This window comes from Xenopus laevis, chromosome 2L (assembly GCF_017654675.1).
Source record: "Xenopus laevis strain J_2021 chromosome 2L, Xenopus_laevis_v10.1, whole genome shotgun sequence".
Lineage (NCBI taxonomy): Eukaryota > Metazoa > Chordata > Amphibia > Anura > Pipidae > Xenopus > Xenopus laevis.
In genome coordinates this window covers 178,942,083-178,965,321 of record NC_054373.1, presented here as the reverse complement: position 1 = coordinate 178,965,321, position 23,239 = coordinate 178,942,083, and the positions used below count along the sequence as shown (strand labels likewise).

Below are 23,239 nucleotides of genomic sequence, written 5' to 3'. Positions count from 1 at the left end.
TCGAAGGATTTTGCGCAATTCCTTAGATCGAACGATTAAACCCTTCGAATCTAACGTTTCGAAAGATTTTAATCCATCGATCGAAGGATTATCCTTCGATCAGAAAAACCTTAGAAAGCCTATGGGGACCTTCCCCATAAGTCGAAGGTCGTAGTTGAAAGTCGAAGTAGCCAATTCGATGGTCGAAGTAGCCAAAAAAAAACATTCGAAAATCAAAATATTTTTCCTCTGTTTTCCTCTATTCCTTCACTCGAGCTTAGTGAATGGGCCCCATAGTCAATTTGGAGAAACTGACTATGAGAAGTAACAATACATTGTCAATAGTCACATATAAAAATGTTTCCTAACCACTCCATCATGGGTAATCACGTTTAAAGAGATGATGTGTAAAACATAACTAACTTATACAGGTATGGGACCTATTATCCAGAATGCTCAGGACCTGGCGTTTACTGGATAATGGATCTTTCCATAATTTGGATCTTCATACCTTAAGTCTACTAGAAAATCATATAAACATTAAATAAACCCAATAGGCTGGTTTTGCCTCCAATAAGGATTAATTATATCTTAGTTGGGATCAAGTACAAGCTACTGTTTTATTATTACACAGAAAAAGGAAATCATTTCTAAAAACTTGGATTATTTGAATAAAATGGGGTCTATGGGAGACGGCCTTTCTGTAACTCAGAGCTTTCTGGATAACGGGTTTCCGGATAATGTATCCCATACCTGTATTTCAAAGCATGACTAGGACTAACCTAACACTAATCTAACCATTGAGTAATAAAATAGTCATTTCTAGAAACTGAACTAGTCATAACTGTGTTTTGGGAAGCTCCATGTACCTGTAAATGAAAGCTGATCGGTTTCAAAATGTTTTCGCAGGTCGAATGACTTTAAGATCTCAGTACGTTCAAGATTCCAAGATGGGCTTCGTAATCAATGCGATCTATGCCATGGCGTATGGGCTACACAACATGCAGACAGAGCTGTGCCCCGGATACGCCGGACTCTGTGACGCCATGAAACCAATCGACGGTCAGAAACTTCTAGACTCCATCATGAAAGCCAACTTCACGGGAGTTTCTGGGGATATGATCACCTTTGATGAAAATGGAGATTCGCCAGGAAGGTATTGTAGAATTACTGTTATAATATTACAGGCTAGTGATGGGCAAATTTGTCCTGTTTCCCCGGAAAATTCGCGAATTTCCTGTGAAATCAGCAAAACGGCAAAAAAATTGTGAAACGGCGCCTTGTTTTTGACACCGGCGTCCAAACAAACGGAGTCCAAAAAAAACTGTGAATTTTCGCTGCAGTTTTGCCAATTAATTTGCTGCGAATTCGCGCCTGGCGAATAAATTCGCCCATCACTAGCAGTAGCATAACTATAGAGAAAGCAGAACCCGTGATTGTGACTGCGGGGTCTTTTTCCTATATAGAATTTTAAAAACCTCCTCTCCCCAACTACATTGCGAAGAATTGGCGAGAGCTGAGAAAGAGGCAGGGAGGGAGCGTGAGGCCAGGAGCATGGGTAGGTTTTCATATAAGTGGGGCCCCTCTGAATATTTTTTTCGGGGAGAGGACCCGGCGCAGTCTAGGGTTACACAGACATGCAGGATATATATGCAGTGTATCTTGTGTACATCAATACCATTTAAAATTATGGGATCCGTTATCCAGAAATCCGTTATCCAGAAAGCTCTGGAAAGGCCGTCTCCCATAGACTCTAGTATAATAAAATAATCCAAATTTTCAAAAATTATTTGGTTTTTCTCTGTTATAATAAAACAGTAGCTTGTACTTGATCCCAACTAAGATATAATTAATCCTTATTGGAATCAATACCGGCCTATTGGGTTTATTTAATGTTTACATGATTTTGTAGTAGCCTTAAGGTATGAGGATCCAAATTACGGAAAAGATCTGTTATCCGGAGATATATATATATATATACATTATGGATGCACCAAATCCAGGATTTCCTTCGGGATTCGGCCAGAATTCGGCCTTTTTCAGCAGGATTCGCCCGAATCCTTCTGCCTGGCCGAACCAAATCTGAATCCTAATTTGCATATGCAAATTAGGGACGGGGGGAATCACGTGACTTTTTGTCACAAAACAAGGAAGTAAAAAATGTTTTCCCTTTCCCACTCCCAGGATTAATTTCGGTATTCGGCCGATTCTTTCACGAAGGATTTGGAGGTTCGGGCGAATCCAAAATAGTGTATTGGGTGCATCCCTAATATATATATTTATACAAAACATTATAATTAAAGTAGGAAATACAACTTCTACCTAGTGCCCTATGATTTCATTATAAATAACTTTATTTAGCGTTAGAACCTCTTAAAAATGTATAAAAACATATACAAATTTATAGTATCGGCAAATCCACTGAAGCACTTGCTTCTTGAGAGAATGCCATTTACACCATAAATCAATGTTATTGTAAATTTCTCCTTTATTGTTTATGGGGCGCCCCCCTTTGCCCCATTAAAAAATTATCACATATTAAATCTACATCCTACGCGGTTTATGGACAATTAACTGAGACGCAGGTTGCTCGTGTTGCCCTTTTGAAAGGGAAAAATAAACAGGAGACAGCTTTAAAATTCAAAGGGATTCTATCATGGAAAAACCTGTTTTTCTTTCAGTTAATAGTGCTGCTCCGGCAGAATTCTGCAGTGAATCCGTTTTTCAAAAGAGCAAACACATTTTTAATAATTAATTTTGAAATCTGTCATCGGGCTAGATATGTTATTAGTTTCCCATATGCCTTAATTCATGTGACTTGTGCTCTGATAAACTTAAATTACTCTTTACTGCTGTACTGCAAATTGGAGTGATATCACCCCCCTCCCCCAGCAGCCCATCAGCAGAACAATGAGAATGTAATTAAATAACAGCTCCCTGACACAAGATAACAGCTCACAGGGAGATGTACTGTAAGAACAGCACTCAGTAAAAATCCAAGTCCTACACTGAGTAGGAGAACAAGTAGTTTATCAGAAAGCAGTTCCATTGTGAAATGCTGGCCCTTTCTGAAAGCACAATTTTATATGAAAGTGAATTATTTGTAATGTAAACAGTTTAATTTAGAAAGAAAAACCCACAGCATAAAAATCATGACAGACTCCCTTCAGAAAAAAAGCAATACAAATTACAGTACATTGAAGTCTCCAATTCAATGTGTTTTTGGTTGCCAGGGGCAGTGACCCTGACAACCAGCTAATATTTTCAGCTGCAAGCAGAAATAAGCTAGGAAACATCATTCAAAACCATACAAAATATAAAAATAGGCGCATCTATAACATCTTCAAATGAATGTCAAGTTGAGCATTTCTGGGTCTGGGGGTGAGATGGCAACTCTAGTGTAGAATTATATATTTCTCTGCCCCCCTTTCCAGTCCTTGACATCCATTTCTTCTCATTGAATTAAAAATGCAACAGAATGATTATGAGGACAGAATTGTCCATTATCTGACATGGTTTGAGTGCAGGATTAGATGGATCACGTGTTGCTTAGCAGAGAGTTTCTTCATTTCAGTGGCGTGTGAATCCATTAATAATGAATCATCAGCTTTCAGAGCATGCATATTCTGCCCAATATACTGTAATCTCTATAAATGGGAATCTATGTGATGCTTTATTAATTCTGCCGATGATCTGCAGCCCAAGTACAAGTTACATCTCTGTCAAATACATGCAGCTTAAAGAGCAGATGGAGAGCATCAATACTCCCTATAATTCAGAGATCCCTCGGCCTCAGACCTTTTGAGAATAAGGTCCTTTGGTTCAATGTTCATAATCAAGTTATGAAACAAGGAACAAGTACACCCTGCTATAATTACAAGGGTACCCAGGGAAGCAAATAAATACTCACTCCAAATCACTTTTTAATTGACCTTCAGACTGGGCCCGATCGCTGGTTACAAGGTTACAGATATATAGAAACATTGGGGTAACAGTCACCCTGCTATAGTTCCAGGGGTACCCAGAGTACAAATAAACACTCACCCCAAATCTCCCCCTAACTGACCTTCAGACTGGGCCCCCTTAGCTCATAACAAGGTTACAGATATATAGAAACATTGGGGTGTCACCCTGCTATAGTTCCAGGGGTACCCAGGGTACAAATAAGCACTCACCCCAAATCTCCCCCTAACTGACCTTCAGACTGGGCCCCCTTAGCTCATAACAAGGTTACAGATATATAGAAACATTGGGGTAACAGTCACCCTGCTATAGTTCCAGGGGTACCCAGAGTACAAATAAACACTCACCCCAAATCTCCCCCTAACTGACCTTCAGACTGGGCCCCCTTAGCTAATAACAAGGTTACAGATATATAGAAACATTGGGGTGTCACCCTGCTATAGTTCCAGGGGTACCCAGAGTACAAATAAGCACTCTCCCCAAATCTCCCCCTAACTGGCCTTCAGACTGGGCCCCCTTAGCTCATAACAAGGTTACAGATATATAGAAACATTGGGGTGTCACCCTGCTATAATTCCACAGGTACCCAGGACACAAATAAACACTCACCCCAAATCTCCCCCTAACTGGCCTTCAGATTGGGCCCCCTTAGCTCATAACAAGGTTACAGTTATATAGAAACATTGGGGTAACAGTCACCCTTCTATAGTTCCAGGGGTACCCAGAGTACAAATAAACACTCACCCCAAATCTCCCCCTAACTGACCTTCAGGCTGGGCCCCCTTAGCTCATAACAAAGTTACAGATATATAGAAACATTGGGGTAACAGTCACCCTACTATAATACTAGGGGTATCCAAGCCTCAAATAAGCACTCACCCCAAAGTCTTGGGAGAATGTTTTTTGAGGTTGGGGTCCAGGGGCCCTGTGGTCTATATTTGGTTTTACTTCTCCTTTAATTACATTCAGCTTATCATTAAATATAAGAATGTAAAAGTAACACGCACATACTCTAAAAAGGTCTCTTTTGGATTGGACTGAACATCATCTGCAGGGTATTTTGTAAATAGAAAAACCTTTCCTTCTTATACTGTATTTGTGAAATACACCATGGAATTACTGTACATTACACTATACCTAACCCTATGGAGTCCAATTCTGAAAATAAACTGCACATCCTTTGTATAACCGCGGTCAGGATAAATATGTCAATCAAAAAGACAGACTTGTTTAAAAGGGAGAAAAAAAATGGACTTATTTAAATCATGGCTGTCAAAAGTAAACGTGGAAAAATATACAGCAAAGTCAATGGCAATTTAGTAGGATATTGATATTATTGGAACTGACAAGCTTGAATTTCCTGGAAAGAGAAGGGGAATCTATTCTTCTGTCATTTCATGTTAACCTATCATTTCTATTATATTTCGCATTTAAATACAGAACTAAAGGGGCAGCTTTATTTTATATATCATTTGATATAGTTAAATGACTTCAAGTTTAGTCAGATAACTCCCTGGATAAAATGGCACTTATTTGATGAATATCCATAACAACATATTGATAATGACATATATATTTGCTAGAGAGATGTCACATTATTAAACCCCCATCAAGTCATCAAACCCTGACAGTATGGAGATCCTTAAAGAAGAACCGAAGCTTAACTAAAGAAGTAGCTAGAAATGTTGTACATGATGTTTTGTGCTTCTGTACCAGCCCAATGCAACCACAGCCCTTTAGCAGTAAAGATCTGTGTCTCCAAAGATGCCCCAGTAGCTCCCCATCTTCTTTTCTGCTGATTCACTGCACATGCTCTGTGCTGCTGTCACTTACTGAGCTTAGGGACCCACTCACAATATACAGTACACATAGAATAGAAATGTCACAATATAAGGCTGATTAGTAATTAATACACATAATTACTACATGGCAGCACAGAAACCAGTGCAATTAGTATCAGAATTTAATAATCAGCAAACCTGTAGCATCAGCTTATATTACAGGGAAGCTCATTTTCTGCTGGATAATTAGTGACGAGCCCTAAGCTTAGCTTCTCAACAGCCAATCAGAGCCCACTGAGCATGTGAGTGTCACAGACACTTTCCAAGATGGTGACCCCCTGTGACAAGTTTGAAGTCCTGGATCATTGCTGCTATTGACAAGCTCAAACTTTAGCCTCGTGCAATAAGTTCACTTTATAAAATATGGCATTTTTAGCCACATTTATTTTAACTTCTCCTTTTTGCTAATGTCAAAGTCTCCTTTCCGCCAACAGTTTGCCCTGGTGTCACCTGATTCCATTCCTTCGAATTTTCAAGTAAAGTGTGGGATACAAAAGATTTTCATTCAATGTGCCCATTGGATCAAATTAATCTCGAGCTTCTGAATTTTTCCACTGGAAGACACAAGGAAAATTGATCAATTTTAAGTTGTCCAAGCTAATGGTTTCCTATTTCCTTTAATCTGAAAAACCGAATAACCGTTATTTTAAAACTCAATAACAGATTCAAAAGTATCCCATATTCCTACAGCTCCCTGAGACATAACTGGAGAGAAAGATCTTCTGTGATTCAAATATACCAAGTTATCCTGATTCCAGTACCATAATGATAGATAACAATAAACTCTTATCCAGTTTGCACTTGACTGTGATGCATTCATTTAAGCAAGAACTTAAATTTGATAAATAATACAATTCTGTATATTCAGATTCCTTCATGAGTCCTCCTGACTTGAATGGATTGTGTTCTCAAGCTAGCTTTGGTCACTAGTACCCTGGCCTTGAGGGCAGAACCACCTATATGGCTGTAAGAGCAGCTCTTTGTTTTTCTGTGCTGTGAATCAGCATCTCTCTGCTCTCTCTAGATCCCTCTGTTTTTATTTCATCAATATCCATAACAATTTAACTGGAGAGAAGGAACTCTATAAGATCTTCTGTGGTTCCCATATACCAAGTTACCTATTACCATAACGGAAGGTAACTGTGAACTCCAGTTTGCACTTAACTGTGATACATTTATTTCAGTGGGGACTTGTATTTGAGAGAGAATAAAATACTATGTATGCAGATTCCCCCAGGAGACCCCCTGAGTTGGATGGATTCTGTTCTAAAGCTAGCCTTGGTCACTAATACACTGGCCTTGAGGGTAGAGCCACCTGTTTGGCTGTAAGAGCAGTTATTTGTTTTTCTGTGCTCTGGAGCAATAACTTTATGCTTTCTCACTGGTATCTTCCTTTTTTTATTTTCTTATTTCATTAATATCCATAACAGAAAGACAGAAAGATCTCCAGAAATCTTCTGTGTTTCCGATATACCAAGTTATCCTGTGCCATAATGGTAGAACTGCTGTGCATGGCTGTGAACTCCTATCTTTTCCACTTTGCACTTGACTGTGATACAATCATTTGAGTGGGGATTTATATTTGATAGAGAATGAAAATCTGTGATTCCCCCGGGAGACAACCTCTGTTCTAAAGCTAGCCTTAGCTACTAGTACCCTGGCCTTGAGGGTAGAACCACCTGTGTGTCTGTGAGAGCAGTTATTTGTTTTTCTGTGCTCTGGAGCAATATCTTTATGCTTTCTCACTGGTATCTTCCTTTTTTACAAGCCTATAAATACTCTGTGATCACTCATTATGAGTTCCGAATCCATGGAGCTTGTGTCAAATAAAATAATCCTGAAATTCCATGACATATTGCTCATATTTATAAACTAGAGAGAACATGGATCAACAAGATGGCTCGGCGCACGCAATGTTTTTCTACGTTTTGTACGACTTTTGGTTAACCCGCTATATTGTCACCTGGGTTTGGTGAAGAAACATTAAGTTGCACGAGTGAAGTGGTATTTTCTGTTGTCTTTTTCTTTTCCTTCAAGGTATGAAATCATGAACTTTAAAAAAATGGCTAAAGACTATTACGATTACATTAATGTCGGGAGCTGGGATAATGGCGAATTAAAGATGGACGATGATGAAATTTGGTCCAACAAAAACTTGGTCATCAGATCAGTTTGCAGTGAACCTTGTGCAAAAGGACAAATAAAGGTGAGGGCAGATTTTGAATGAATAATTGTTTTTAGACATGTACCCCCATATGTAATAAAAGACACTAAGTTTGCCCAGGAGTAGTAACCCACAGCAACCAATAAGATGTTTGCTTTTAAACAGGTGACCAGTAAATTCTACCTGCTGATTGGTTGCTGGCGGTAACTGCTACTGGGCAAATTTAGTGCCTTTTATTACATAACCCCAGTACTGTTTAAATATAATCTGTTTTGAAATTTGCAGGTAATATACATTGCACGCCTTGTAGAAAGGGTTGCTCCCTATGGCTGATTAAGAAGAAAAATGAGGAACATATTTCTATTTTACTGCAATCACATTAGCCATCATAGTGTGTATGTACACTGAGTATACAAGAACGCTAAGGGGCAAATTCACTAACCTGCGAAAATTCGCCCGCGACGGCTTTGCTTACATCGCAACACTTCGCCAGGCGTAGATTCGCCAGGACAACGCTAATTCACTAAAATCCGAAGTTGCGTCCAGGGGGGCGAACGCTGGCGAATTTACTCCAGTGTTACTGCACCAAGCGAAGCGAAGTTCCGCTAGCGTTGCTTAATTTGCATACGAATTTTAATGGACGTATATATTGCAGCAAATACATTACACTACACAAGTCCAGGGAACCTTAATAAAATAAAGTTGTTATATTGCCCTACACATGAGCCCAGTGTATAGTTTATGTGCCATATGTTAGGAAATGTATGGGGGAAGCCGGTTACCCCAAAAAAAATCTGTTTTTTTTCAGCCTATCACCCTGAAAAAGGAAAAGACGCTAGCGTTTTTTGGGGGATTTTCAACTATTTTTTTAGGAACTCCTATCTACTCTATTGCACTTCGCCTGGTCTGAGGTGGAGAAGGCAAGTCTGGCGAAAGAGGTAACGTTCAGTAAAATCCGCATCTTAGTGGATTTGAGTAGTTACGTCCATTCGCCAGAGGGCAAATTCGCCAGGCTTTAGGGAGCGAAGTAGCGCAAGAGTACTTCGCTAGTGAAGTTACACTGGCGACCACTAGTAAATCGGCGAAGTACTGAAATTTCCACCCACGTTAGTCACTTCGCCCTTTAGTAAATTTGCCCCCAAGAGATTAAATAAGTTAATGAGGGCACAAAGAATCACCGCTAGTGATAAAAATTCGCAAAACTGTGTAAAATTTGAGAAACGCATTGAAATCAAAATTATTTTGACGCAACCAACAATTTTTACATGCGCAACTCTTTTGTCCAAAAGCATTAAAGTCAATAGGCGTCCGAATAATTTTGACATGCGACAATTTTTATGCGCGTGACAATTCTGAAGTGCAGCTAATTTTTTTCACTGCAGCATATTTTTCCACTGCGAAATTTTCGCAGCAGTTTCACGAAAACATTTGCGAAGAAATTTGCCCATCACTAATCACCACCGAAACTCACGCGAGGGTCTCCAGCCCTAGAGTATATCTGCTGTCCAAAGTGGATCACATTAAGCTTGTCCAAAAAGCAAGAATCCCTCTTTGACCTCTACATAATCTAATGTTGGGTTTAAGTAATTATTTACTCAGGCTGTATTTGAATAGGACAACCTCCTTTGTTCCAGGAACCAGAACACCAGTTACGATTGACCCCAAGTGCTAGATAACCATTGTGCTAGCAGATTGCACTTAGCACTTACACCCAGAGCAATGGTCTGGGTAGAGTTTTCTGTGCACTTTTTAGGGCGCTGAAGCTTCTTGAATGAGGCCTACAATGTCACAGGTATGGTTGGTTTAATAAGATAGGATCCTGCTCTATATTATGAGATAAGACAGGATAAATGTATTTGAACCCATTCAGATCTGCCATTTGGGGAATAAAGTACAAAAGGGTATTTTCTTTAATAAAACCACTTCAGGAGTGAAAAATAGATAGTAAAGGCACGAGATATTTATCGGCTTAGACTACAAAGAAAAGATTGTAACTATTTCAGATTATCAATAATCTTCACTCTTCCACTGTAATTATTAGTAGTGCTGGATTAGTGCTGGGACACAAGATAGGAACATTCTTAGGAAGCAGAAATGTCAATCTCTGTTGTATTTCTGGAAGCTCAGAAAAAGGAGAAATCCTGAAAGGCTGTTTTATTGGCCTTAGCATGTACCATGGTGGTGGCACTTATCTGTGGAAGATACAGTAGCTTGAGACTTGGCACAGTAACAAGGGGAAGTATAGTCACAGTCCACATGTTATATGCAGGTTCAAACACATCTGAGCTGTTATGTTCAATGCTTATTCCTTGGGTTCCTTGAGAGCTAGGGTGGCTATAACTTTTCTAGAAGAGCCAGTACATTTGTAGCAGCAAAAGTATTGCGGAGTGTATAGTTTTGACTTGTTGCTGCAATATTGCACCAAAATGTATTAGGATAATTAACTCTGGGAAAAGTGGGTCCATTGCTTTAACCTTAGCAACCAATCAGATATTGTTTTTGGATTTAAGAATTATGTTTGTCTAGAATAGCAAATGCAGATGTAAAGCAGCAGTTGTCAAACCTTTTCAGTTCAAGCCACACTTGAAGGTTCAACCTTTGACCAGAGCACCCTTAGGTCATGAAATGAGTAGAAATATAGAAATACAGTATCTAAGATGCCCAAATCTCACCCTAACTGGCCTTCAAACTGAGCTTTATGAAGACCTCTGTCCTCAATTCTCACCTTAATTTCCCCCCTGCCAATGAGCCAAACTTTCAGTAGGACCACCATCACAGTTTGGGATCTATTGATTTAGAGCATAAAAGTCAAGCTACAGTCCATACATTTATTTAGGTCTCCCATATTTGCAAATAATTGTGTTGTAATAGTCATATTGGTTTCCTTCAAGATGTTTGCAATATAAACCCTGAATGTCAACCTGATAGTGGCCTGACAGTGACCCTTGAGAATCATTTTAGGTCTTTGACCACATATTACTCTGCAGAAATATTCCAACTACTTTTATGCAGTAAGATGGCAAACATAAAATGAAATAGTTTTGGTAGATTTTCATTGTGGCAAACTTTATAGCCATATCCCTTGGTTATAATGCTCTAAGCACAAGAGAAGGAGCAGCAAAGAACAGCCAGATAGTTTTAGACTGGTGGTTCCCTTATATAGAGTTCTTCACACCCTACTCTTGTAGCATGCTTATCATATCTAAGAGCATCCTCAATGGATCTCAGTACTCCAGAACCACCGGCAATTGCTTTTACTAGACTAAAAGCAGAGCTGAAATGCAGATTATAGGTTTTCCTGTTTCTACTGGGTCTCATAGTCTTGTCATTGGCAACTCCTTCTTCAATTGAGAATAGACAGTGATCTGACCCCGGTGTGCCATATAATTCAACCCTAAAAGGCTAAACTATTTCACTCACACTCCTAGGGTTGCTATCAAAAGACCACTCTAGTAGCATATTTCGCCAAGACTATGTGTTCCTATACAGCGATACCGGTCATAAAGGGAGCGGATAATGTAATGGTCACCGACCCAAAACTACTAGTAGAGGAGTTTGCTTCGTACTATTGGGACCTATATGATACAACACTAACCCACTCCAACGACCTTCACATACCCTTTTTAGACAGTGTTTCCATCCCGTCCCTCTGCACTGATGACAGGACGGCTTTAAATGAACCTATTAAGATAGAAGAGGTTAAAGAAGCCATTGCCTCTCTCCCACCAAACAAAACCCCAGGCACTGACGGCCTCCCCTCGACTTGGTATAAGTCTTTACAGGAGCAACTAGCCCCTCAGCTACTTAGTACCCTACAGTCCTCCTTTGTGACAGGCTCATTACCCCCCTCCTTCAGTGAAGCCCTCATTGTAGTGATCCCCAAACCTGACAAAGACCCGTCACAGTGCAGCTCATACCGCCCTATCTCTCTCATAAATACGGATGCTAAAATCCTTGCAAAAATACTTGCTAAAAGACTTCAGAGATACATCATAGACCTAATCCACCCAGACCAATCAGGGTTTATGCCAGGCAGGTCCACTAACATCAACCTGAGGAGATTATATACCAATATTGAGATTTTACATGATAAGCCGGGTACAAGAGCAGTGGCCTCCCTTGATTCGGCCAAAGCATTCGATTCCATTGAATGGCCCTATCTCTGGGAAACGCTACGCAGATTTAATCTGGGAGACCAATTTATTAAATGGATTCAACTACTATACCAACGGCCAATGGCGAGGGTAAGGGTTAATGGTCTTATATCTGCTCCATTTCGATTACATCGAGGTACTAGGCAGGGCTGTCCCCTGTCACCATTTCTATTTGCCTTAGCCATTGAACCCTTGGCTATTGCCATCCGGGAATCTCAACAAATTTCTGGCTTAGCCCTCGGCCCAATTACGGAGAAAATCTCCTTGTATGCGGACGACATGTTAATTTATCTTGCCGACACCCAAGGTTCCCTCTTGGCTCTGCTCACGTTGGTAGGACAGTTTGGAGTATTTTCAGGCCTTAAAGTTAACTGGAATAAATCCATACTCTTTCCAATCGACAAACAGCCTACTCCCCTTCTCCCCCCCAATGTAGAGCTAACGTGGGCGCAGGAATTTAAGTACCTGGGTCTGAATATACAAGGGGACCTGTCCACCTTCGTACAGATCAACCTCAATCCAATACTTACAAAACTAGAGGCAGACCTTCGAGGCTGGGCAAATCTCCCACTTACAATGTGGGGGAGAATAAATCTTATCAAGATGGTATACCTCCCCAAAATCCTATACCATCTACACAACGCTCCAATCCATATTCCCAACTCGGTGTTTAAAAAAATCAATCATCTCATTCTCGCCTTTATATGGAACCAAAAAGTACCACGACTGGCCTGGGAAAAGTTGACAGCTGATAAAGAAGAGGGAGGAATGGCCCTGCCCAACTTCCACCTATATTACCTAGCATCCCAAATCTATTACCTACACTGGTGGTTTCATCCTGACCCATACAACCCCAACATGGCTTTGCAAGCCAACATAGCAGGGTCACTAGAAAGCCTTAAGAATCTACCATATCGCAAGCTCACAGACATGGGCAACTTACCCTCCTCTATCACTACACCCCATAAAGCTTGGTGTCAAGGACTGAAACAGTTTAAAAAACAACCCTTGCGTCTGATTTCCTCCCTCCCATTATGGGGCAATGCCAATCTTCCACATTTTCGGAATCTAGACGACTTTCTATATTGGCCACAACGGGGTATCAAATTTCTGGGCGACCTGCTAATAAATAACACATTCCTGTCGTTTCAAGAGCTCCAGGATAAATGTGCTCCACTTCACACTCCCTTGTTTAGATACTTTCAAATCCATCAACTATTCAGGGCACAGTTTGGAACTCTTTCCCCGGTGTTGACTACATTGGCAATGGAAGAGTCCCTGGCAGTAGGGCAACCCACCAAACTAATATCTAAACTCTACCACAACCTATTAGCAAGTATCCCCCTTCCATTCCACAAGGCACAAAATAAATGGCAATTACTTGTACCAGAGCTCACCCAGGAGGACTGGGAGGAAGCGACGGAGTCAATATATATCAGCTTAATATCCGTGAGAGATAAACTGATTCAATACAAAACATTCCATCAGTTATATACAACCCCAATAAAACTTAAGGCTATGGGTAAAAGAAATAACGACAATTGCCCTAGATGTGGTGAAATGGCAGCAAACTTCTTACACATGATCTGGGCCTGCCCAATAATAAAAGCATATTGGTCTCAGGTAATGGCTGCCCTAGCAACTACCCTGGATTTTCCACAGGTGAACTCACCTCAGGTGTGCCTACTGGGGATAGTGGACCAATTAGTACCTACTGTCCATGCAAGAACTAGGTTTCGAGTTTTGTTATACTATGCTAAAAAATGTGTTATTATGCATTGGATGGGGCCCAACCCTCCCACCGTGGACTCCTGGATAAAATTAGTTGATGAGGCTATTCCCATGATTAAGCTTACGCATGAAACTAGAGGCACTACCCGTAAATTTGATAAAATATGGAGCCCATGGTGGGAGTCGGGCCCGGGCTTGCAATCAAGGAATGACAGGGAATAAAAAAGGCCCTCTGATGACTCTGACACAATTACTGCAGTGGTATGACCCAAAAGAGAGAACAACTATGTACCAATCATGCTACAATAACGACATCGACACAAGATTGTAATAAAACTGTTTAATGTTTGTAAATGTTTTATGTGTTTAAACGAATAAAGCATTACCTTTAAAAAAAAAAAAAAGACCACTCTAGTCCCCATAGAAGAGAAATATTTTTGGCATCTTATTACATAGGGAACAATATTTCAAGGCCAAAGTAACGGAGTCCTCTAAAGTTGCACCTCATGCATATTCTGATGGTATGTTTTCTGTTTCAGGTGATCCGTAAAGGAGAGGTGAGCTGTTGCTGGACCTGTACTCCCTGCAAGGAGAATGAGATTGTTTTTGATGAGTACACGTGCAAGGCTTGTGACCTGGGTTCTTGGCCTACAGACGATCTGACAGGTAGACAGATGCTCTATGTTACATAATCCATGTACATATAGGCCACTTCCCATTAGGGATGCACCAAATCCAGAATTCGGTTCAGGATTTAGCCAAGATTCTGCCTTTTTAATCAGGATTTGGATTTGATTGCGATCGATTCCCTAACCGAATTCTGGATTTGGTGCGTCCCTAATGGGAAGTGTCCTATACTGTATCTCTGGACTTTTCGTCACACAAACAAGGAATTTCTTTACCACCAGCTGCCTGCGCAGTTCTCTTTCCCCCTATTTCCCCTAATTTACATATGCAAATTAGGGGTTGAATCTGGTTCAGGATTCAGACAAATCTTTCACATGGATTCGGTGCATCAAAACTTCCCACACAGGTTCCTGAAATAATGTAGCAGCAGCCAGGTAACCTGGAGGAGGCATGACTGTTGCTATTTTGGTTTCAAGAGTCAGAACAAGAGAACGATGGAGTCTTATACAAGTGTTAAACTGTAAATAAATTATTAGACAAGAATAAAACAGTAAGATTAGATGCTCCTCTTTTTTTACATTTCCTTCAGACAAATAACAGTACAAAATAAAAAGGCATAATGGTCCATTGCAAGGGATGCAGTGAGAATAAATAAATTAATGATGTCATCTGTTGCCATGTCACTGGAAATGTTGACATATTGACAAACTAAGACCCCTGAGGCCTGGAGATGGACGGCCCTGACATATACTCCAGTATTCAGAGACTGAGAATGCCAAGCTCTGTCATTTCTATTTCATGGAGATTATTTATCTTTCTGCCACCTTGGTCAGATTTTCCTGCAAGCAAAGCCAAGATAGTGGATTACCAACGATGTTAAGTCATTTTCTCTGCTTTTGTTGCTGTTAATATTATAATTTATCTGCTAAGAGAAAATAAAGGAGCTCTGACTGCAAATACACAGAGAAGAAATGATTTAACATCCAGGAAACTGTTCTGTGACCATATAAAGGCACAAGGCTGCAGGCTGAGTTCTACAGGGACCTCTGAGTATCACTCATGTATTATAAGGGATAATGTACCCCCTACTGTAAATGATAAGGATATTAGAAGTCACTGAGGGGTTGTTCTGTGACCATATAAAGGCACAAGGCTGCAGGCTGAGTTATACAGGGACCTCTGAGTATCACTCATGTATTATAAGGTATAATGTACCCCCTACTGTAAATGATAAGGATATTAGAAGTCACTGAGGGGTTGTTCTGTGACCATATAAAGGCACAAGGCTGCAGGCTGAGTTATACAGGGAACTCTGAGTATCACTCATGTATTATAAGGGATAATGTACCCCCTACTGTAAATGATAAGGATATTAGAAGTCACTGAGGGGTTCTGTGACCATATAAAGACACAAGGCTGCAGGCTGAGTTATACAGGGAACTCTGAGTATCACTCATGTATTATAAGGGATAATGTACCCCCTACTGTAAATGATAAGGATATTAGAAGTCACTGAGGGGTTCTGTGACCATATAAAGACACAAGGCTGCAGGCTGAGTTATACAGGGAACTCTGAGTATCACTCATGTATTATAAGGGATAATGTACCCCCTACTGTAAATTATAAGGATATTAGAAGTCACTGAGGGGTTGTTCTGTGACCATATAAAGGCACAAGGCTGCAGGCTGAGTTATACAGGGAACTCTGAGTATCACTCATGTATTATAAGGGATAATGTACCCCCTACTGTAAATGATAAGGATATTAGAAGTCACTGAGGGGTTCTGTGACCATATAAAGACACAAGGCTGCAGGCTGAGTTATACAGGGAACTCTGAGTATCACTCATGTATTATAAGGGATAATGTACCCCCTACTGTAAACTGTATGATAAGTCACTAAAGAGTTCTGTGATCATATAAAATTAGTGGGCCACAGACTGGGTAAATTCAAGTCCAGTCAGGAAATTATTTTGTAATTTTTGCTAATCAGGGGGAAAAAGAATCCTTTCTGTCTCCAAGACATGCACAAAAAGCCATCCAACCCCTTTATCTAATGTATCAGCCTGTACCACTGAGTCAGGGAGAGAATTCCACATCTTCACAGCTTTCACTGTAACAATCATTGTTTCACCTCCTTGCTGCTAATCTCAATGGAGATAAAAAGGATGGATAAACTAGTGAATAAAGCATGAGGGAAATTATTGTATGACCCATTGATATTTAAACCTGATTGATTAGACATTGATCCCTTTAACCTTTTCTTGTCCAGTGTAACCAATCCCAACTTGGCCAGTATTTCTTCAGTACTGAGACCTCCCATTCCCAATTTAGTTGCTCTTCTTTGAATTGTTTCATTCATTGGACAATACCTTGCTGTCTCCCCCTGTTGCTGACTTGTTACAGTCAGGGTTATTATCCACAAGTTCCCCCAGGTCCTTTCCCATCAAGGATATTTCTAACTTAATCCCAATAAGTGAATATATCACTTTTTTAGCTCCCAGGAATACAGTGCTTGGATCTATTATGCAGAAATGACAAAATAAATGACGGTGCTTTCTATCACAGTGTCCTGGTTAAACAAATAATTTTCTTTTTTCTCAGTCAATACCTTTTACATGATGGTAATTACTCTGTATACTTCCATGTTGAAGGCAAAGCCTTGAGGCATCTTTTCCACATTAAGAAAAGAAGCCCATCTGGGTCCCCAGGTCCCATGTATTCAAGATAATAGATTCTATGCCTTTACTTGTAACCTCTAATAGGATTTTGCCTGTAAGCGAGACTATCACTTGGCTAATCCTGATATATATCTATCACTCATATGTACAACCAAACAAACTTTCAGATCCCTGGTGCCATTTGGTAAAGTCCATCAATTATTGTATACAAACACACACACTATACACACACTATACACACACTATACACATCACACACTATACACACACGCACACGCACAACTGTGATTCATACTAAATCAATACCCAGATTTTAATAGAGAAATACATCAAATCTGGTTTGGAAGACTTGCAAATATAACAACGCACGACAAAGGTGACAAATTATAGAGCTATTGTTTATTTTTAGCCCCGGTGTGCTGACACTTTAGTATGCAATTTTAAAAAGAGTAATGGATAGTGTGAAATTGGTTGGAACCATTGATAAATGAGGGCCTTAAAGTTAGCGCGGCGGTGAGTGTGACCGGGAAAAGGTATGAAAATGTCTCTTCTGAGAAATGAAATCCCCCGGAGAAAAGTTATTTGCAAATGCTATATAGTTCTGAAAAAATGAGTGATGCCAATACAGGTATGGGATCCGTTATCTGGAAACCGGTTATCCAGAAAGCTCAAAATTCCAGAAAGGCCATCTCCCATAGACTGCATTTTTTCCAAATAATCCAAATTTTTAAAAATCATTTCCTTTTTTTCTTTAATAATAACAGCAGCTTGTACTTGATCCCAACTAAGATATAATTAATCCTTATTGGAGGCAAAACCAGCCTATTGGGTTTATTTAGGGGCCCATTTACTTTGCTCGAGTGAAGGAATAGAATAAAAAAAACTTCGAATTTCAAATGGTTTTTTTTGGCTACTTCAACCATCGAATTGGCTACTTCGACCTTCGACTACGACTTCGAATCGAACGATTCAAACTAAAAATTGTTCGAATATCTGACCATTCGATAATCGAAGTACTGTCTCTTTAAAAAAGACTTCGACCCCCTACTTCGCCACCTAAAACCTACCGAGGTGCAATGTTAGCCTATGGGGAAGGTCCCCATAGGCTTCCTAGCAATTTTTTGGCCGAAGAAAAATCGTTCGATCGATGTATTAAAATCCTTCGAATCAAACGATTCGAAGGATTTAATCATTCGATCAAACGATTTTTCATTCGATCGAACTATTTGCGGTAAATCCTTCGACTTCGATATTCGAAGTCGAAGGATTTACATTCGGCAGTCGAATATCGAGGGTTAATTAACCCTCGATATTCGACCATATGTAAATCTGCCCCTTAATGTTTACATGATTTTCTAGTAGACTTAAGGTATAAAGATCCATTATCAGGTCCTGAGCATTCTGGATAACAGGTCTGTATTTTTTATTCAAACGGAGTTATAGCATCTCATATTCACTTGTCCGAACCCAATGAAACAGAGACTATGAAATCACCAATAAATATAGTTGCCCCACCCCGTATACAAAAGTCTGATGGTCGTCGAATGTTTCTGGCAGTGGCGTCAATACCCGATCCAGTTATTTGCGGGAAAAGCTTTTGTGATCGGTAGAACTGTGAAGCGAAACGCGTTGACTGACAATATTAAAAACGCTGTGGTTGCTAGGAAACTGTGGACTTGTTGCACCACAAAGCAGAATAAGTATCTGTGATAAAAAGCATGAAGAGCCTTAACTATTGATGTGCTGCCGCATTCCTGCATAGTAGCGTGCCGTGGATTGCATTCACTCTATAGAGAGACAGGCTGCAGGGTTCATACCTAGCAATGACCAGATAGAATCCATTACAGCCAAGTACTTGATTGTAAATGAAGGCCAGTTTTTCTTTTTCTTTATACTTCCTCCAGCATCCAAGCCCCTTGGGAAAGCTGTTCATTCTATATTCACCCTGTGTACCTGGCATGCCTTACAGCTCTAACGTCTTGGCTTGATTCCCACCAGGACACCTTCTCTTTGTAGTCTCAGCTGACTTTGTGCAGGATCCCTTTGCGTGCGCCGATCTTAGCCCACAAAAACACAGAGGCTGCTCAATTGGCTCCTGATGAATGTGAAGATCATAACGCATTTACAACCTATTTTTGTGATAAGGATCCATTGAGCTCTGTTGAGGCTCTACTGATATGGTCAAGTTGGAATGCTTGCAATATATAAAGTGAGTAAGGGGTGTAGGACCCTCTTTGAGCGGCTGATGTTTCCTAGACATGATTTTCTGGTGGGGGAGCATAGGGAAGACCCACCAAGTGTAATGTCAGATCCTTTAATTTGTTTAGAGCTTCACTTGCTGTAGGCAATGTCTCTTCAAGAGTGCAAAGTTCTGGAGTGATCTCAAATTCAGTGTATTGGAACCCTATCATAGAGAAAGGTGGATGTATTTGTAGAGTCTGAGAGTGTAAGCCACAATGGAGTACAGGATAGGTTAGGGGCAATGACTGAAGGTGTAAAAGCTTCAGTTCTATTGTAGGTTCCTAAGTACCACAGCATTGTGAGCTGTGCATCCCCAAATCAAGGAATATTATTGGGGTTAGTACTACAGTGATGATCAGCAGAGCAAAGATTGGGCTGGTGGATAATCCCATAGACAGTTCTAGGCTGGTCTGCTCATTAAAGCATTCCCTAATTATTGAGAGTATTGTTGTAATGAACTATTGCAGATTAATGTTGATAGTGGGCCTGACAATTTTTGTTGTAATATTGTTTTGTATTTGTATTATTGTTGAAGAACCACTGATGCCCAACCATTTGGGTATGTTTGGAGTTTGACATACTCAACCCTTCCCTATCTATTGAGTGTAGAGATGCACCGAATCCAGGATTTGGCCAGGATTCAGCCTTTTTCAGCAGGATTCGGATTTGGTCCATTCCTTCTGCCTGGCGAACCAAATCTGAATTTGCATATGCAAATTAGGGATGGAGAGGGAAATCATGTGACTTTTTGTCACAAAACAAGGAAGTAAAAAATGTTTTTCCCTTCCCACCCCTAATTTGAATACGCCAATAAGGATTCGGATTTGGTTTGGTATTCGGCCGAATCTTTCACAAAGGATTCGGAGGTTCGGCCGAATCCAAAATAGTGGATTCGGTGCATCCCTAATTGAGTGTGTCCAAACTAAGGGGACAGATTTTCAGATTTAAGTCAAATTGATCAATCTTAATGTTATCACATGTACTTAATCTGTTCTGAAACATACAGGGTCCCATGTAATTGGTACTCTACCTGGGAGTCTCTTTTAGGGCAGAGACCTACGCTCACATTCGGGGAGGTTTAGCCGCCCGGGCGATAAATCGCCTCTTCTTTGGGGCGACTAATCTCCCCGAACTGCCTCCTGCTGGCTAGAATGTAAATCGCCAGCGGGATAGCACTCAGAGCACTTTGTTTTCTAAAGTCGCCCCGAAGTCTCCTTGTGAGGCAAATTCGGGCGACTTCGGAAAACAAAGAGCACTGATTGCCATCCTGCCAGCGATCTGGGTTTGGTTACATTCCTAGTGTTTAAACATAACAAAGCAAAAACCAAAAATATAAAGCTGGAAAAGTAAAAATAAAAAATGCTGTGCTTTAATATACTGGACTTAATTCATATGTTTACCTTCCAGCATTATCATCATACGTTTATTTATATAGGGCCACCAAGGTACAAATGACTGTGATTAAAATTAGTACAGTTCTGGACCTGTTATCCAAAATTCTCAGGACCTGGGGTTTTCCTGAGAAGAGGGTCTTTCTGTAATGTGGATCTCTATACCTTAATTATACAAAAATATGATTTCAATATGATTAAACCCAATAAGGATTAATTATTTCTTGGTTGGGATCAAGCGATCTGTTTTATAATTACAGAGAAAAAGGAAATCATTTTTAAAAAGTTTGATTATTTGGATCAAATGGAGTCTATGGGAGATAACGGATTCTAAATATCACAAATGTATTTAATGTTCTTCTCTCTCTGCAGGATGTGTCCTGATTCCAGTGGAATATCTCCGATGGAGTGACCCCGAGCCAATCGCTGCCGTGGTTTTTTCATGTCTTGGCTTGCTGGCCACAATGTTCGTTATGGCTATCTTTGTCCTGTACAGAGATACTCCGGTGGTGAAGTCGTCCAGCAGAGAGCTGTGTTACATTATCCTGGCTGGAATCTGCTTGGGCTACTTGTGCACCTTCTCTCTTATAGCAAAACCCCAACAGATTTACTGTTATCTACAAAGGATTGGCATAGGTCTCTCCCCGGCTATGAGTTATTCTGCCCTCGTCACCAAAACTAACCGCATAGCGAGGATCTTGGCCGGAAGCAAGAAGAAAATCTGTACCAAAAAGCCTCGGTTCATGAGCGCCTGTGCTCAGCTGGTCATCGCCTTCCTCCTGATTTGTATCCAGTTGGGAATAATTGTAGCTTTGTTCATTATGGAGCCCCCAGATGTTATATTTGATTACCCCAGCATCCGGGAGGTGTACTTGATCTGCAACACTAACAATCTAGGGGTGGTCACTCCACTTGGCTATAATGGATTACTGATCCTCAGTTGCACTTTTTACGCTTTCAAGACTAGAAACGTCCCGGCTAATTTTAACGAAGCAAAGTATATTGCCTTCACGATGTACACCACCTGCATCATCTGGCTGGCCTTTGTGCCAATATATTTCGGAAGCAACTACAAAATCATAACCATGTGCTTCTCCGTGAGCCTGAGCGCAACAGTTGCACTCGGCTGCATGTTTGTGCCAAAGGTGTACATTATCCTTGCCAAGCCGGAGCGGAATGTGAGAAGCGCCTTCACCACCTCCACCGTGGTCCGCATGCACGTCGGAGACGGGAAATCTTCCTCGGCCGCCAGCCGCTCCAGTAGCTTGGTTAATCTGTGGAAGAGAAGGGGATCATCTGGTGAAACATTAAGGTAAAATTAGTCCTGTCATTGCAGATAAATGATCCGCCTTTGCTTTTGATGAAAATTATTTCTCTTAGAGGCATATTTATTACCTGTCGACCTTTGGGTTCAGGATAATCAATGCCGGGGAAACGTGACCTATAAATCAATCACCTATGAGTCAATGACAACATAGTAAATGTTTTCCCACCACCAATTTATATCTTCTTTAAAAAAAATATTTGTTTCTAAATAGTTGGAAATCATGTGGAGCAATGTATTCTAAATTAGAAATGTCCCTGCATTTGACACTACGTTGCCATAGTTTTATGGTATTTCTATATCTAATCTATGAGTTAGAGTTAACCAGTATGAGTAACTCACCAAATTGAAACAGTGGTACAGGTGAGCCAGACCCTCAGCTTGGGGTGAGGAAAACCTTCAGTGATACAATGAAAAGGGCTCCTCCAGGCACTCCACAGGGCCACAAAAGTGGAGGATTTTATTGAGTTTATTGCGATTAAATTAAAGTAAACATTTCTCAATGATCACTCTCTTTTGACCAATTCTGAGTGAGTAGTCTTGCTGCCAAGATTATCATACTATAAAGCAGGGTATTGTCCTACAGAAACACGCAATATGTTGAACGCCTCTACAAGATGCCTAGTGACCATATTGCCATGGACCTAACAGGGTGTGTGTTTGCAGAAATGCAATCTTATCTCTGATATGGTCTCTCCTTTGCTGGCCCAGCAGTAATTACATCACAACCTTTCATTTTCATGGGTTGTTCAGTCCCCATCACGTCTAACTACTCATGATTTACATATTGTCACTCCATATCCGTTCCCCCTTGTTTATACTGTGTTTTTGTTTTCCAGTCGTCACATGTCCTTCATCAGACCACGTGTTCCAGATGTAAGTCATGAATCATACTATTATCATCATCCTTTGTAAACCTCAACCCTACATTTTACTTTATCATACGTTTCCTTTGGAAAAGAATCATGTTTTTGTCTTCACCTATTGACAATGGAGGTTATTATTCTGCTCTGAAGGGATTAAAGCATCCCCATGGAACAATAAGGGGTCTCGTATCAGGTTGAAATTTTGCTCAAGGTCTAATAACTCATTGGAGATGTCTAGAAAATCTGAATGTAACACCAAATGAATATGCCCCCTCCC

At 40.4% G+C, this 23,239-nt stretch overlaps 1 protein-coding gene across 6 annotated transcripts in view; it reads left to right on the top strand.

Annotated features, from left to right (window-relative positions):
- Positions 1-23,239, top strand: part of LOC108707585 (metabotropic glutamate receptor 5) — a 180,732-nt gene that overhangs the window by 144,671 nt on the left and 12,822 nt on the right. For 5 of the 6 annotated variants that reach the window (XM_041582717.1, XM_041582718.1, XM_041582722.1 and 2 more), the window contains 4 exons: positions 889-1,135; positions 7,821-7,989; positions 14,372-14,498; positions 21,145-22,084. In XM_041582717.1, the coding sequence (XP_041438651.1) occupies positions 889-1,135; positions 7,821-7,989; positions 14,372-14,498; positions 21,145-22,084 (1,483 nt within the window). Of the gene's footprint in view, positions 1-888; positions 1,136-7,820; positions 7,990-14,371; positions 14,499-21,144; positions 22,085-22,935; positions 23,079-23,239 lie in introns of those variants that run through there. The other variant, XM_041582723.1, reaches the window with a different exon arrangement.